This window comes from Jaculus jaculus, chromosome 11 (genome assembly GCF_020740685.1).
Source record: "Jaculus jaculus isolate mJacJac1 chromosome 11, mJacJac1.mat.Y.cur, whole genome shotgun sequence".
In the NCBI taxonomy this organism is placed as follows: domain Eukaryota; kingdom Metazoa; phylum Chordata; class Mammalia; order Rodentia; family Dipodidae; genus Jaculus; species Jaculus jaculus.
Genome location: NC_059112.1, coordinates 56,754,886 through 56,771,714, shown reverse-complemented (window position 1 = coordinate 56,771,714; position 16,829 = coordinate 56,754,886). Strand labels below are relative to the sequence as shown.

At 44.8% G+C, this 16,829-nt stretch overlaps 1 protein-coding gene across 3 annotated transcripts in view; it reads left to right on the top strand.

Annotated features, from left to right (window-relative positions):
* Positions 1 to 16,829, top strand: part of Letm1 (leucine zipper and EF-hand containing transmembrane protein 1) — an 86,632-nt gene that overhangs the window by 62,295 nt on the left and 7,508 nt on the right. For all 3 annotated transcript variants that reach the window (XM_045161488.1, XM_045161487.1, XM_004656029.2), the window contains 4 exons: positions 5,800 to 5,931; positions 6,438 to 6,581; positions 7,074 to 7,208; positions 13,684 to 13,818. In XM_045161488.1, coding sequence (XP_045017423.1) covers positions 5,800 to 5,931; positions 6,438 to 6,581; positions 7,074 to 7,208; positions 13,684 to 13,818 — 546 coding nt within the window. The remainder of the gene's footprint in view (positions 1 to 5,799; positions 5,932 to 6,437; positions 6,582 to 7,073; positions 7,209 to 13,683; positions 13,819 to 16,829) is intronic.

The window sequence follows — 16,829 nt, the reverse complement described above, 5'->3', positions numbered from 1 at the left end:
AAGTTTCCTCCCTGATTTCTTTGAACATATTTATAATCATTCTTTTGAAATCTTTCTCAGATATTTCCTCTAAATCAGTCACACTGGAGGTCATTTCTGATGCCTTAGTACTTTTTGGTGGGTTTATATTGTCTTGATTTTTTGTGTTTCTTGCGTTATAATGTACCTATTTTTGCATCTTGGATTTTCTAATTAGCTGTCGTATTATTAGATGTATCAATCTAATGTTATATATCTTCAAGGTAGAAGCTTAAGGTGCTAGGTGTGGCTTTTAAGACTCTCAGAGTAACCACAAAAGTGACCCTAGATATTGGGTTTGCCTGCTATGAGAGTATTCAAGAAGGCTGAGTGGAACAAAATACAGACCAATTCTAAAATTAAACTAAACCATGTACACATTCAATGAAAACAGCACAGAGTATTCATGAAAAAGTAGGTATTATGACTACCAGATCCTCAAACAAAGTCACAGTCCCTTAGGATATATGTTGCCCCACACCCTTAATCGTGTAAACTAGGAGGCTAAGGTTTCTGGTCTGTTGAGGGTTCCAAGTCAGCTTGTCACCGACCATGTGAGACCCTTTGCTGGTATAATCCAGTTACTTTTTGGATGATTTTGGTCTCAGTTATGCTGGGCTCTCCTGCTTGGGTTCCTCTTTGTTGCATTGTGGGTTCATGTAGGCTTGCTGGGTCACTGGACCACTGCTCTGCTTGCCTGTCAGATGCTGTGTAGGTGAACTCCCTTCACCAGATCTCTGATGCTTGCTGGCATATGCTGGTGGTGTGGGAGGGGAGGCTATGGGTGGTTGCTGATGTTTTCCCCGCTGGTACTTGCAATCTTCTTCCTCATGATCTACTCCTCCATTTTTCCCTGCCAGCCACCTTTCATGTTTCTTTAGTTTGCGAGGAGCTCCCGTGTGAGTAGAGAGTCTCCTCACATGGCTTTTCCTGAGGCTCAGGCTGTGTCCACATGGACCTGGTGCCGCTACTGCTTGAGCCACTTCTGTGGGCTCTGGATCTCTCCTACTTCTCTCTGCTGTTAGTAATTTCTTATACACCTCACATTTTAGTAGAAGAGTGTTTTTTTGTTTGTTTGTTTTGGCTTTTTCTCCTTTAGGCTGCTTTGGCATGGTTCCTACACTGCCATCTTAACCAGAAGTCTCTAATGTGACATTTTAATTCCCATTCTTAGTAACTATATGAACTATACATTATTTGGAAATAAGATTCACTCAATAATAGTCAAATAACAACATTCTATTCTGTGCCTTGCATTTGGTCTGGTCACTCAGAAACAGTATCCTCAGTTGAGGCTGACGTTATCTCCTCACAAAATTCTTTTGTCAACAGGATTTCACTGTGCAGCTTAGGTTAGAACTTGTGGTCTTTCTGCCTCAGAGTCCTGAGGGCTGGGATTACAGGCCTGTATTACACCTGATATTCTGTGCCATGTGGTCCCTTGGCTAACGTCACTCAATTGATATACTTCACTGTCCTCAGATTGACACTTGTTTTTTGCCTGAAAACATTTTGTGACTGGAGTTTTTCCTTCCATCTTTCTCATGACACAGTTCTGACTATTGTACCCAGTAACTGCATTCAATTCAGAGATGTTTCAGGGACCAAACTGTTGCTATTTCTGAGTCATATCTTGCAAACCCTGGCACAGTACAGGTCTTTGAAACAGGTTCTGCTTTCCCTTCTCAGTCTATGCCTTAAGCTTTCTCCACTCCCTGTGCATCCTCCCTTGGTCCTGTCACCTCCTCACATACAATGTGAGTGTTCTTGCCTTCATGCCTTTTGATTGTTGCTTTGACTGTTACAGCTTGTTCTTCTCTTGATCACCTGTTAGCGAGTAAGGACATAGGTTGTTGTCTTTGAGTATTTCTGGGCCATGGTCTCACTTTGACAGTGTCACTTCCCTGTACCCAAGGAAGGTTTGAGTATCGCAACCTGACTGACCTCTCAGCCTGGGCTTGAGTAAATACCTCTGTCCACAATACCGTCTCACCTCGAGCCCTTTGGCAGCAGTCCCCTTGCAGGTATGGGCAGTAGGTGACATTCACAGCCATTGTCTTTTATGTTAGAAAGCTTAATGGGTATGGAGTGTGAGCCTGATCTCTCTCCTAACTTGGCTGTATGCTGCAGTGACCTTGGAGTTGTCTAACTGCCACTTTTCTACACACTCCACATGTGGATGAGGATGCAAGAGCATCCACTTTCTGCCTGACACAATGACATTTCTCATTAGTCCCTTCTTGTCCTTTGACTTCTAAGGGCCGACATCCCATGTGTTCTCAATATAACCGTTAGTGGTGAGGCTGCCCCACTTCTATTCTGCTCACACTAGCTGTACTGGTGCAATCCCCATCCTTTCACCAATAGAGTTCTACACCTAGCTGCTGAGTAGATGCCTACATGTGCTCTCCACATAGCCTCAAAGGCTGTGTGCATTGGGGAATTTGGGGCTATGGTTACATTTTTGTCTTTTCCCCTGTGCTCAGTTTGTGTCTAAAATACATGTCTTTTCTATCCACTTGAAGGTTGTCTTGGTGTCACTACATCTGATATAGCAGCTGGTTCATGTAGGCTTGTTTCAAGTATGGAATGTTCCAGCAGTGCCTCCTTTGCCTTACCTATGTTCTGTTGTTGTTTGTTTTCTAGATAGGGTATCACTCGAGCCCAGGCTTACCTGAAATTCTGTAGCTTCAGGCTGGCCTCAAACTCTCAACAATCCTTCTACCTCAGCTTCCCAAGTGCAGGGATTAAATGTATACTCCACCACGCCCAGCTTTTTTTTAATGAATTAATTTATGTGTTGTGTGTACCCATGAGTGTGCCTGCAGTGTGCACCAGGGTCTCTTGCCAATACAAACTAATGCCCATTGGACTTTATGGGGGTGGCAGGCAAAACCTGCCAGCCAGTACCTTTAACCTCTGATCCACTTACTTACAGGGTCACTTACTTACACAGCCCCTGAATCTGTCATCATCTATCTATCTTGAAACAGAGTCTCACTAGCCTGGGCTGACCTGGAACTCACTCTGTAGCCAGGCTGGTTTTGAACTTACAACTACCCTCCTTCCTCAGCCTCTTGAGTGCTAGGATTAATGGTGTGAGCCACCATACCCAGCTACCCACGTTTTTTGTTTGTTTGGTTGGTTGGTTCACCTTCTCCACCCCCTTCCGGGTAGGATTTCACTCTAGCTCAGGCTGACCTGGAATTCACTCTGTAGTCTCAGGGTGGCCTTGAACTCACTACTTCTGCCTCCGAGTGCTGGGATCAAAAGTGTGTGCCACCACACTCGGCTTACCCATGTTTGTTTTTTTTTTAATATTTATTTTTATTTATTTGAGACAGACACAGAGAGAATGGGCGCACCAGGGCCTCTAACCATGCACCACCTTGTATATCTGTATCTGGCTTTCGTGGGACCTGGAGTATCGAACCTGGATCCTTAGGCTTTGAAGGCAATCACCTTAACGCTAAGCCATCTCTCCAGCCCTTTTTATAAATTTAACAGAGAGAAAGGGGGAGAAGAGAGGAGAGAATGGGCATGCCAGGGCCTCCAGCCACTGCAGATGAACTCCAGATGCATGCACCCCCTTGTGCATCTGGCTAACGTGGGTCCTGGGGAATCGAACCAAGGTCCCTTGGCTTTGCAGGCAAATGCCTTAACCGCTAAGCTGTCTCTCCAGCCCCTGTGTTTTTGTTTTTGTTTTTGTTTTTAATACAGTACTAAGTGTTGAATCTAGGGCATACTACATTTCGACTGTCACTTAGTTACATTCCCAGCCCTCCTAAATTAAAAACAAAAAGTTATGAAGTTAATGGATTACCATGTAATGTTTGATATATGTATACAATAATACAGTGAACTTAAACCTTTTGTGTGTGTGTGTGTGTGGTTATTTGGCCCACATTGGCTTAGAACATGTGATTCTCCTGCCTAGGCCTCTCAAATATTGAGATTACAAACATGCGCCATTACACCTGGGTTAACTATATTTTGTTTTGTTTTGTTTAATTGCTATTATTTATTTGCAAACAGAAAGTATGGGTGTGCCAGGGCCTCTTGCCCCTGCAAATGAACCCCAGATGCATGTGCTTTGTTGTGCATCTGGCTTTACATGTGGACTAGGAAATTGAATCTGAGGCTGGCAGGCTTTACAAGCAACTGCCTTTAGACACTGGGCCATCAGTTTGTTTTTATTTATTTTTGTTTTTTTGAGGTAGGATCTTGCTCTAGCCCAGGCTAACCTAGAGTTCACGATGTAGTCTCAGGGTGGCCTTGAACTCACAGTGACCTTCCTACAACTGCCTGTCAAGTGCTGAGATTAAAGATGTGTGCCACCACCATGCTGGCCTGTTTTTTTGTTTGTTTGTTTGTTTGCTTTTTCGAGCTAGGGTCTCACTGTCTAGCCCAGGCTAACCTGGAATTCACTATGTAGTCTTACAGTGGCCTCAAATTCACAGTGATCCTCCTACCTCTGCCTCCTGAGTACTGGGATTAAAGGTGTGTGCCACCACCCCCGGCTTTTTTTTTTTTATTGTTATTTTATTTTTGAGAAAGACAGAAAGAGAATAGGGGCATGCCAGGGTCTTTCAGCCTCTGTGAACAAACTCCAGATGCATGTATTCCCTTATGGTGTATGTGCAACATTGCATATTTGCATTACTGTGCATCTGGCTACTTGGGACCTGGAGATTTGAACATGCATTTTTAGGCTTTGCAGGCAAGTGCCTTAACCACTAAGCCATCTCTCCAGCCCTATTTTCCTTTGTTTTTTCTTAAGTATGTACTTTGGGGCTAGAGAGAGAGCTTAACAGTTGAGGCTTTTTTCTGCAAAGCCCAATGACCTGGATTTGCTTTCCCAATACCCACATAAAGCGGCACAAGTATCTGGAATTCATTTGCAGCAGCTAGAGTCCCTGGTGCACCCATATTCATTCATTTTCTTTCTCTCTCTCCCCTTGCAAATAAATAAAAATATCTTTTAAAAAACTGTATACAAGCCGGGCATGGTGGCACATGCCTTTAATCCCAGCACTCGAGAGGCAGAGGTAGGAACATCACTGTGAGTTCAAGGCCACCCTGAGAATACAGAGTAAATTCCAGGTTAGCCTAGACTAGAGTGAAACCCTACCTTGAAAAACCAAGGGAAAAAAAAAATTACAAGGAGGGGCTGGGGAAATGGCTTAGCAGTTAAGCGCTTGCCTGTGTAGCCTAAGGATCCTGGTTCAAGGATCGATTCCCCAGGACCCACATTAGCCAGATGCACAAGGGGGTAGGGTTCATTTGCAGTGGCTGGAGGCGCTGGCACGCCCATTCTCTCTCTCTCTCTCTCTCTCTGCCTCTTTCTCTCTCTGTCTGTTGCTATCAAATAAATAAATAAAAATAAACAACAACAAAAATTACAAGGAGAGAGAAAATAGGTGTGTCAGGGTCTCTTTCCACTGTAAATGAACTCCAGATGTGCATGTACCACTTTGTGTATCTGGCTTTATGTGGGCACTGAGGAATGAAACCCATGCCATCAGGTTTTGCAAGCAAGTGCCCTAAACCACTGAACCATCTTCCTAAAATAGTATCTTGGGAGAATTTATTATAGTGACTTAATCAGCTGTCTACCCAAGTCCTGTTTACTTGTTGCCTCCAAACCCCATGATCCTCAACTAAGCCAGAGCAGCAAAAGGAAGTTCTAGGGTAGACAGCCCTGGGCACCTTGCAGCAGAGGAAGCTGGGGCTGTGGGTGGTACACGGACAGCATGTCCAGTAAGTGTGCTTTGGTTCCAGTGGCTGGACCTGCACCTGCATCAGGAGATCCCCACATCTCTGCTTATACTATCACGTGCCATGTACCTCCCAGACACCCTCTCACCGGCTGACCAACTCAAGTCCACACTTCAGACCCTCCCAGAGATTGTGGTATGTACTATCAGAAGACCCTTCTAACTCATTCACTTTGTGGGTAAGGAACAGGACCCTTAACCTTCATAGCTACAGGAGCCCTTTACTTGTCCTTTTTACCAGCCCCAGCCTTGTCTGGACTGTTACCCCTTCACTGTTTCCCCTACAGAGTCCCACTGTGTGGCATAATTTCAGGCACTCAGCAGTCCTGACCTGTCTGGTGTTGGCCAAGGTAGCAGATCTAAAATACTGCATGAGTTTTGCTAGTAGTGCCCACATTTGTCTTTGCTTTGAATATCAAACAGTCCTCTCGTGGGGGTGGATGGAGGTCACCCTTAGTAGCCTTTAGTTTCTTCCCAGCATTTAGATGGAAGTTTCCCGTTGTTTGTGCTCTGTCCCTTTATGTGAGGGGGGCTCATGTGGTGATGTCCTTGAGATACAGAGCAGGGTACAAGTAGGGGTAGGTTGGTCTTTGTGACCCTGGCTTACTGGTAGATATCCTTTCCTCTCCTTCCCCTCTGAAGGCAAAAGAAGCCCAGGTGAAAGTTGCAGAACTCGAGGGCGAGCAGGTGGATAACAAGGCAAAGCTGGAGGCCACGCTGCAAGAGGAGGCTGCCATCCAGCAGGAGCACCGAGAGAAGGAACTGGAGAAGGCTGCTGAGGCTGTGGTAAGCTGCCTACACTGGCCAGCACTATGGAAAGCAAGGCTGTCCTAGTCCAGCTTTCCTAGAGACCTCCATATGGCCCTTCAGTCCTGTCCTTGCTGCTTGCTGTCTTCAAAGTAGCAGCAAGACAAGAGTGCCTGGTTGTGGGACTGTAGCTGTGGGGCCACTGAGGGAGATTGCAGTGGAAGAATGTGATAATGATATCTCTCCCCTCCCCCTCTGACCACTAATTGGCACAGAGGGGCTGGTTCAGCAACCAAGTGAGGTTTACCATGATATCCATCTTCTCGAGTGTGTTTATGAGCAAAGTCCAGAGACGGCATGGTACTCTGACCTACTTGCCAAGGAGCCTTAGGCTGTATTTACCTGCTACTGGGTGGTGATTTATAGATCTTCACTGTCACCTGAAGGTTTATTCCAAATGTGACCTGTCATGGGCATGTGCCAAGTGTGGTGCCACAGCCAGGTGATAGCACAGTGCTGTTTTCATTTCAGAAGGACATCTTACCAGAAGGAGCAGAAGCTGCCACCTCTGGGAGGCCAGTGGTAGAGCTACAGACAGAGATCTCTGATGTGATCCTACCTTCAGAGGCCCTGAAGGACACGGCACCTGTGCTAGAGGGCTTGAAGGTGAGCATAGGCATAGGAGGAGGAAGACTGGGCTATGGGCCACATAGCTCCTAAGGAGAGGTCATGGTACCCAGAATGACCTCTCCTCTCACCATTCAACTCATTTAAGTCCACACTACAACCCATCGTGTAGATAGTGATGTGTGTTCTCAAGGGGGCACTTTGTGGCTATGGGAGGGATAAGGGAGGGATTAGCAGTATGAGGAGCTTAAGGACCATGCTGATGGGGAGAGACTGCCAAGGTACAGGTGGGTTTCTAGGTCTTTGTCCTTCCACTGGGCATTGGGGAGGAGAAATGATGACTGGCCCCTCAAAGCAGAGGCCTACTTTGGTATCACCTATTGGACAACCTAGGTGTGGAAGTCCTTGGGAACCTCCTGTCAGCTCACCATCCTGGGATGCCTTCTGTCCTGAGTTTCCAGGGGACCCCACAAACAGAATCAGAGATCAAGGTGTGGTAGACAGAGGAGGACTCCTCCAGGCTGATGGAGACAACTTGGTGGCTGAGTAGAAGAAAGACCTGGGTGGAAGCTGTGTGTCCATGGAGGTCTCAGCTTAGGGTCCTACAAGATGTGCACAAGGCCATACAGTCTGGAAGAAGATGATGGTCAGGTCCACATTCAGGGCTCAGAAGAGAGATGACATTCATCACCCTTGGTGAGGGCAGGGTACAGAGGGAGAAGGGTGAGGCCTAAGCAGTGTTTCTAGTGAGCAGTGGTTTTCATAGCAGCAATGACAGAGAGCAGAAGGGAAAGCCTAATCATATGGACCTTGAAGAAGCAGAGAGGGAGGGTGCTCCAGGCCTGTAGGAAAGGGCAGATTCAGGCCTATGGTCCTGTGAGAAAAGGTGTGAGAAAGTCTTTGATGATGTTGTACAGAGAAGAGGGGAGAGAGAAATGAGCAGGACTAGCAGAGCCTGTGGGTTCCCTTGGGAGTTGGTCAAAGGCCTGAGGAAAGCAGGCTGCTGCATGGCCCAGGAAACCCCAACAGAGATATTTGGCATGATCAAGGCTGAAAAAGGATCACATCTGAGGCAGGGACCCAGAAGCCTGGATTCAAAGTGGGACCCATGCATTCCTGTAAGAAAGGAGACCCAGACTGCCAGGTGTCAGACTAGGGTGCAGGCTGAGCAGGTCTAAGCAGAGAGAGGAAGACCTGGCCCAGTCCACAAAGCAAGGTTCTAGAAGGACCCACACTGCAGCTCAGTAGAAGGAGTAACCTGTTGATAAATAGGTTAGGACATGGGCTGACTTCATGAAAGTAGTTGAATCTTGTTTCCAACAAAGTACTGAAGGAAGTTAAGAACACTTTTTTGTTGTTGTTGTTGTTGTCTTGTTTTTTTCAAGGTAGAGTCTCACTGTAGCCCAGGCTGTCCACTGTGTAGTCTCAGGGTGGCCTTGAATTTATGGCAATCCTCCTACCTCTGCCTCCCTAGTGCTAGGGTTAAAGGCATATGCCACCATGCCCTACTGGAGGTTAAGAACTCATTTTTTTTTCTTTTTTAAAAATTTATTTATTTGACAGAGAAAGAGGGAGAAAGAAAGAGAGAGAGAGGTGCTGCGCGTATGACACATGCCTTAATCTCAGCACTTGGAAGCAGAGGTAGGAGAATCGCTATGAGTTCAAGGCCACCCTGAGACTCCATAGTGAATTCCAGGTCAGCCTGGGCTAGAGTGAGACCCTACCTCGAAAAACCAAAAAGGAGAGAGAGGAAGAGAAAGAATGGGCACTCCAGGGCCTCCAGCCACTACAAACTCCAGACGCATGTGCCGTGTTATGCATCTAGCTTACATGGGTCCTGGGGAATCGAACCTCGTCCTTTGGCTTTGCAGGCAAACACCTTAACCACTAAGCCATCCCTTTAGCCCCAAGAACTCTTAAGATAACTGTTGCAAAGTGTCGCTAGAGCTGTCTCAGAAGCACAGACCTTTGAAAGGTTAAAAAAACAGCACCTTAGCCCCATTATGCAGTGTAATCTGCGGTTTCCAGTGGGGATCATTGCTGGTGAGATCAGCAGCCAAGCAGTTCTGTAGTGGGATCCCCTAATGTCTCAGGATACAAGGCCTCCCGGGATGGTGAGCTGACGAATTGCCCAAGAAGCTCCACATCAGTTCACCCAGAAGGTGACACCAGAGTGCCTTGAGGAACACCAGTGAGAGCACAAGTCTGTGGCTGAAATCTTTTCTACAAGGAAATCCCTAGGCCCAGACAGCTCCAGACAGAAGCAGCAAACAGTCCTAATACTGAGGAATTCTCAGCAGGAAAGTGAAGGGAATGTTTGCCAGTTAGTACCAGGAAGAGTCACCTGATATAAACTGAACACCCATAGGAAAACTAGACCATAGCTCTTATGAACATAGATCCAAAAATTCTCTACACACTATTGAGCAATCAACTGTAACCATCCTATGAAAAGGATTGGAGCCATGTGGGATCTGTCCAGGTAACAAAGAGTCTCTAGACAGTAATAAACAGATTGAACGAGACAGGTGGCATGTGGCATCCCAAGCTCCTGATGGACCTGGTGTGCAGATGCTGAGCACTAGTAGGGAGCACTGTGCTAGCATCTCCCCACAGAGATAGAGAGGAGGAAGGAAAATTCATTTACAATTGATGTGATCAAGTAGAGATGACTTGTAGGATGTCATTTACAGTAGCATCTCCAGAATGAATTGCTTAGGTGTAAATCTGAAAGATGTATAGAATAGCAATGCACTGAACATAATGGCGTGAGGTAAATTAGACAGTGTATGCAGAGGTGTGTGCTGTGTTCTTGTATTGAGAAGCAGCAGTTCTGAGGGTTTTAGTCCTCTTCAAATCTATTTACATGTTCCTCCAGACCACCAGAACCCTAGAAGGTTTTTGTTGAAATTGACCAAAAAATAAATAAGTAACAGAAGTGAGGATTTTGTTGCTGAATTCTAAGATTATTTCAAGCTATCCTTAATCTACTTATGATGAAGGCTGAGGGTGTGTGTCACTCAGTAGTATAGAACATATAATAGTAGTATAGTAGTATAGCCTGTCTGAAGGCCTGAGTCCCATCCCAGTATGACCAAACCAGTGTGATACTGCCAGAAAGCAGAGCAATATTTCATCCACATGGAAAAAGGGGGTGAGAAGTAAGCATGTGGGACAGATGGGGTTGGCAGATATTTCAAAAATGTTCCATGGAAATTTTTTAAATGGTGCTAGAGCTGGGTATAGTGGTGCATGCTTTTAATCCCAGTACTCGGGAGGCACAAACAGGAGGATTGCCAAGAGCTTGAGGCCACCCTGAGATTACATAGTGAATTCCAGGTCAGCCTTAGGCTAAAGGTGAGACCCTACCTCAAAAAAAAAAAATGGAGCTGGAGAGATGGCTTAGCAGTTAAGCGCTCGCCTGTGAAGCCTAAGAACCCTGGTTCAAGGCTCGATTCCCCAGGACCCACATTAGCCAGATGCACAAGGGGGCACATGCATCTGGAGTTTGTTTTCAGTGCCTGGAGGCCCTGGTGTGCCCATTCTCTCTCTCTCTCCCTCTCTCTTGCTCTCACTCTCAAATAAATAAATAAAGATAAAACAAAACAAAAAAATTTTTAAAAAATAGTGCTGGAACAATCAGGCATATATAAAAAAAATTGAACTTTAAACCCAGTACTCTGGAGGCATAAGCAGGAGAATTGCAGTGAATTTCAGATCAGCCTGGGCTAGAGTGAGACCCTACCTTGAAAAACCAAAAATAAAAATAATAATTAATTAATTTTAAAAAATGAAGAAGAAAAGAAAGAAAGAAATTATAACCCTGGCCCAAATGAGTTAGGCCAGTGAGAACAGACCTGAAAGTTGACCCTCTGACTTCTATACATGCACTGTGGCATATGCACACCTACACTCACATAAGCAAATACACATATGCACACACACAAACACGAACTTAATAAATATTTAAAACAAAAAGGGGTCTGAGGACTAGAGAGCTAGCTTAGTGGATAAAGCACTTGCCTATGAAGCCTAAGGACCCAGGTTCGATACCCCAGAACCCACATAAGTCAGATGCACATGGTGGTACATGAGTCTAGAGTTTGTTTGCAATGGCTGGAGGCCCTGGCATGCCCATTTTTCTCCCTATCTATCTACACCCCCTCCCATCAAATAAATAAATAAATATATTTGGGGGGGTTAATGTAGGGTCTCACTCTAGCCCAGGCTGACCTGGAATGTACTATGGAGTCTCAGGGTGGCCTTGTCTCACGGCGATCCTCCTATCTCTGCCTCCCGAGTGCTGAGATTAAAGGCGTGTGCCACCATGCCCAGGAAATAAATAAATATTTTTTAAAAATAATAAGGTGGGCATGATGACACACGCACTTAATCCCAACACTTGGGAGGCAGAGGTAGGAGGATTACCTTGATTGCAAGACCACCCTGAGATTACATAGTGAATTCCAGGTCAGCCTAGGCTAGAATGAAACCCTACTTCGAAAAACCAAATGATAATTATAAACATTTTATATTTATTTGTTTGTTAGAGACAGAGAGACTGAGAACAAGAAAAGTGGAGAGCTATTGAGGAAGATATCTCTGGCCTCCACAAACACACATCCTATACATAGAAGCACATCAAACACATGCAACAAAAATTAAATCAGTAAAGATAAAATAAAAAGCAAAATAGGGGCTGGAGAGATGGCTTAACTGTTAAGGCACTTGTCTGCATTAATCAAAAGACTCAAGTTTGAGGGCTGGAGAGATGGCTTAGCGGTTAAGCGCTCGCCTATGAAGCCTAAGGACCTCGGTTCGAGGCTCGGTTCCCCAGGTCCCACGTTAGCCAGATGCACAAGGGGGCACACGCGTCTGGAGTTCGTTTGCAGAGGCTGGAAGCCCTGGCACGCCCATTCTCTCTCTCTCTCCCTCTATCTGTCTTTCTCTCTGTCTCTGTCGCTCTCAAATAAATAAATAAAATATTTAAAAAAAAAAAAGACTCAAGTTTGATTCCCCAGTACCCACGTGGAGCCAGATGCACAACGTGGCACATATGTCTGGAGTTTGTTTTCAGTGACTAGAGGCCTTGAGCACCTATTCTTTTCCTGTCCTTCACCTCTCTCTCAAATAAATAAAAATAAAAAGAAAGCCATTTTTAGCTTGTTCTTTACAAAAAAAGAAAAGTAAAATAAAATAGGATTGGGAATACTGGGAATGTGACTCAATGCATGAAGTTATAGGTTCAATTCTTTTTTTTTTTTTTTTTTTTTTTTTTTTTGGTTTTTCGAGGTAGGGTCTCGCTCTAGCCCAGGCTGACCTGGAATTCACTATGGAGTCTCAGGGTGGCCTTGAACTCATGGTGATCCTCCTACCTCTACCTCCCGAGTGCTGGGATTAAAGGCATGTGCCACCATGCCCAGTCTTATAGGTCCAATTCTTAGTACCCCCCCCCCAAAAGTTGGCTCATCCCAACTAAGTGTTAGTGAGAATGTGGGGAAACTGGATCATTGAGGATGCAATAGATTCCTAAAACATCAAATTCACACCAGCCCTGTGACCAGTTAATCCACTCCTGGACTCCTGGGTATTTCCTCACCAAAAGGCTGTGCATACTCACTCACAGTGGCCTTATTTTTTCTTTCGTTTTTTGATTTTCAGGGTAGTGTTTCACTCTAGCCCAGGCTGACCTGGAATTCACTATGTACTATCAAGGTGGCATTGAACTCACAGTGACTCTCCTACCTCTGCATTCCCAAGTGCTGGGATTAAAGACATACACCACATGCCTGGCCCTTCTATCTTTAAAAAAAAAATTATTTATTTGTAAGGAGAGAGAAGGGTCTCTTGCTGCAAACAAACTCCAGACGCATGTGCCACTTTGTACATCTGGCTTTCTGTGGATACTAGAGAAATGACATCTAGACTGTCAGGCCCTGTAAGCAAGCGCCTTTAACTGCTGCCATCTCTCCAGCTCCACAGCAGCCTTCTTTGTAGCCACTGGAAGCAGGTCCATGTCTGTCATTAGGAAAGAAGCACATACATATTTTGATGTCACTGTCCAACACTAGGAGCATATCATACTGAGGGAATCTCAAAACAAGCAATTGAGTTGGACAAAAAAGGTTTAGCTGGCAATTCCTCTTTTATAAAGTTCTAGAAGATGCTCACCCCCCTGTTGGGCAGGAGACAGGCTAGTAGTTGCTCAGGGGCAGAATCCTGAAAAGTGAGAGAACATTTGAGGATAGCTGATGTGTTGGTTGCTTTGGCTGTGGTTGTGGGTTTCACAACTGTCCAGACAAGTATGCAGACACGTGCAGCTGGGAACGGCACATCAGGGAGAGTAGGAGTGGTAGTGCCTGTAGCCAGCATAGTGCAAACGAGCTCTGTCTCAGTTAAGGCTTGTCCTCAAGTGTTTACCCATGTGGTGGAAACAGAAAAGTTGTCAACTTTTAGGGAACAGAGCCCATTGCTCCTTTCACTTAGGTTTGTCTGCTTATTCATTTCTTCCTAGGAAGAGGAAATAACCAAGGAGGAAATTGATATCCTCAGTGATGCCTGCTCCAAGCTAAAGGAACAGAAGAAGTCCCTGACCAAGGAGAAGGAGGAGCTGGAGTTGCTGAAGGAAGATGTCCAGGACTACAGTGAGGTGGGTGGGCATATGTCACAGGAACCCAGAGCTCTGGGGCATAGAACACTGAAGGGGTCCCTTCTTGGGGCTTGGTGTGGGTCTGAGGTTTGGCTTGCTGCTGAGGCTGAGATTATGAAGAGTAGAGTAAAAGCTTTATCTGCCCCTAGAGCACTGAGTACTTCTCCCATAACATAGAAAAAGCTGGCCAGGGGCTGGAGAGATGGCTTAGCAGTTAAGCGCTTGCCTGTGAAGCCTAAGGACCCCGGTTCGAGGCTCTGTTCCCCAGTTCCCATGTTAGCCAGATGCACAAGGGGGCGCATGCGTCTGGAGTTCGTTTGCAGAGGCTGGAAGCCCTGGAGCGCCCATTCTCTCTCTCTCCCTCTATCTGTCTTTTCTCCCTGTCTGTCACTCTCAAATAAATAAATAAATAATTTTTAAAAAGAAAAGAAAAAGCTGGCCAGAGGGCCTTTGGAGGAAAATCAAATAGAAAGTGAATTTTGACTAAAAGCTGGAAGCATTTGCCTAGAATATATAAGCTCCTGGGTGAGATCTCTGCCACAGCAAAAGAAAATGAATCTTTCCCAGGGATTTTGTTGTTATTATTTTGTTTTTCAAGCTAGAGTCTCACTCTAGCACAGGCAGACCTGGAATTCACTATGGAGTCTTAGGGTGGCCTCCAACTAAGTGATCCTCCTACCTTGGCCTTCTAACTGCAGGGATTAAAGGAATGCACTACCACACATGGCTTTTTCCATTGATTCTGATTGGCTCCTTTTGTTGGTACATGGCACTGTTGTTGATGCCAAGTGGACAGTAATAGATATGTGAACCCAGGTGTCAATGATATAATTTTATAAGAGACTTCTTAACTTTTTTTTTTTTTTTTTTTTGGTCTTTCAAGGTAGGGTCTCACTCTAGCCCAGGCTGACCTGGAACTCACTGTATAGTCTCAGGGTGGCCTTGAACTCTCAGCCATCCTCCCACTTTTGCCTCTTTAGTGCTGGGATTAAAGGCATACACTACCACACCCAGCTTTCTTATTGTATAATTCTATCTTTTTTTTTTCCCCCTTCTTTTTTTCTTTTTCCTTTCATGTTTATCTTTTTTTGGAAGTGCTGAGGATTGATCCCAGGGCTTTATGCATGCTAAACAAATGCTGTAATGCTGTACCACTAAGCATACTCTAGTCCCTCTAAATATTTTTAGTTTTGTTTTTTTTGGGGGGGGGCAGTTTTAAGGTAGGATCTTACTCTAGTCCAGACTAACCTAGAACTCATTCTGTAGACCCAGGCTAGACTCAAACTCAAGGCAATCCTCCTATCTCAACCACCTCATGGCTGGCATTAAAGGCATGTGCCACCATACCTGACTAGATTTTTTTTTTTTTTTTAATATTTATTTCCAAGCAGAAGGGGGCACAGGGCTTCCTGCCACTGCAAACAGACCCCAGATGCATGCACCACTCTGTGTATCTGGCTTCATGTAAGAACTGGGAACCAAACCTAGACCTTTAGGCTTTGCAAGCAAGTGCCTAAACTGCTAAGTCATTGCTCTAGATATTATTATTATTATTATTATTATTATTATTATTTGGTTTTTCGAGACAGGGTCTCTAGGCCAGGGTGGCCTCGAACTCACAGCAATCCTCCTACCTCTGCCTCCCAAATGCTGGGATTAAAGGCGTGTGTCACCACACCCGGCCCACCAACTTATTTTCTAATTTAATATAAAATTACTATTTTCATCACTCTGTTAGGAAAGGTGATAGGTTCTGAGATCTTCCTTTTGGTAGCATCTCTAGCTTTGTGGTTTTTCTGCTAGAAACCATGTTTATCAAGGAAGAGGCAGTACCTCATTTGCCTCTGCTCCCTGCCTGGCCTTGTTCCACTGATGTTTGCTCCAGGGGAAAAAAATGTGAGAAGAAAGGTACTTAAAGATTCCTTGATTCTTCCTTCATTTGCTTATTCATTTACAAATATGAAGGAAGTTGAGGCTAAAAATAGATTCTACACAAAATGGCCTGGATATCCATGACCTCACAGTGCCTGGCAGTACCTACATAAAACCATCATAATAGGAGGAAAAGATCATGACATCAAAATAAAAGAGAGACTGATTAAGAGGGGGAGGGGATATGATGGAGAGTGAAGTGTCAAAGGGGAAAGTGGGAGGAGTAAGGGAATTACCATGGGATATTGTTTACAATCATGGAAGTTGTCAATAAAATAAAAAATAAAAAAAGCAAGCTGGAAAAATAAATAAATAAATAAAAAATAAAAAAAGACTGGGCTGGAGAGATGACTTAGCAGTTAAGCGCTTGCCTGTGAAGCCTAAGGACCCCGGTTTGAGGCTCAATTCCCAGGACCCATGTTAGCCAGGTGCACAAGGTGGTGCATGCATGCATCTGGAGTTTGATTGAAGTGGCTGGAGGCTCTGGCGCACCCATTCTCTCTCTCTTTTTCTCTCTCTGCCTCTTTCTCTCTTTGTCTGTTGCTCTCAAATAAATAAAAATAAACAAAATACTTTTTAAAAAGAATAGATTCTATTTCCTTTGCTATATTAACAAATTTGTATGATAGAAATAAGATCTTGTAACTTTCTGAAGCTAAAATTAATATTTCGTTTGTTTGGGAGTCCTTGGGATCAAACCTAGGGTCTCATGCATACCAAAAAGCATTGTACCACATCCCAGTCCAAAGTAATGATTTACTTACTTTTTCTTTTTGGGTGTTTTGTTTGGTTCGTTGGGTGGTTGGGTTTTTTGTTTTTTATTTTTTCAAGGTAGGGTCTCTCTCTAGCCCAGGCTGACCTGGAATTTCCTATGCAATCTCGGGATGGCCTCAAACTCTCAGTGTTTCTCTGTAGCCCAGGCTGACGTGAAACTCATTCTCTATTCCCAGGCTGGCCTTGAACTCACAGTGATCCTCTTACCTCAGGCTCCCAAGTGCTAGGATTAAAGGTGTGTGCCACCATGCCTGGCTTATGATTTAGTCACTTTTTCAAGTTAAAGTTAATGTAAGATTTCCTCC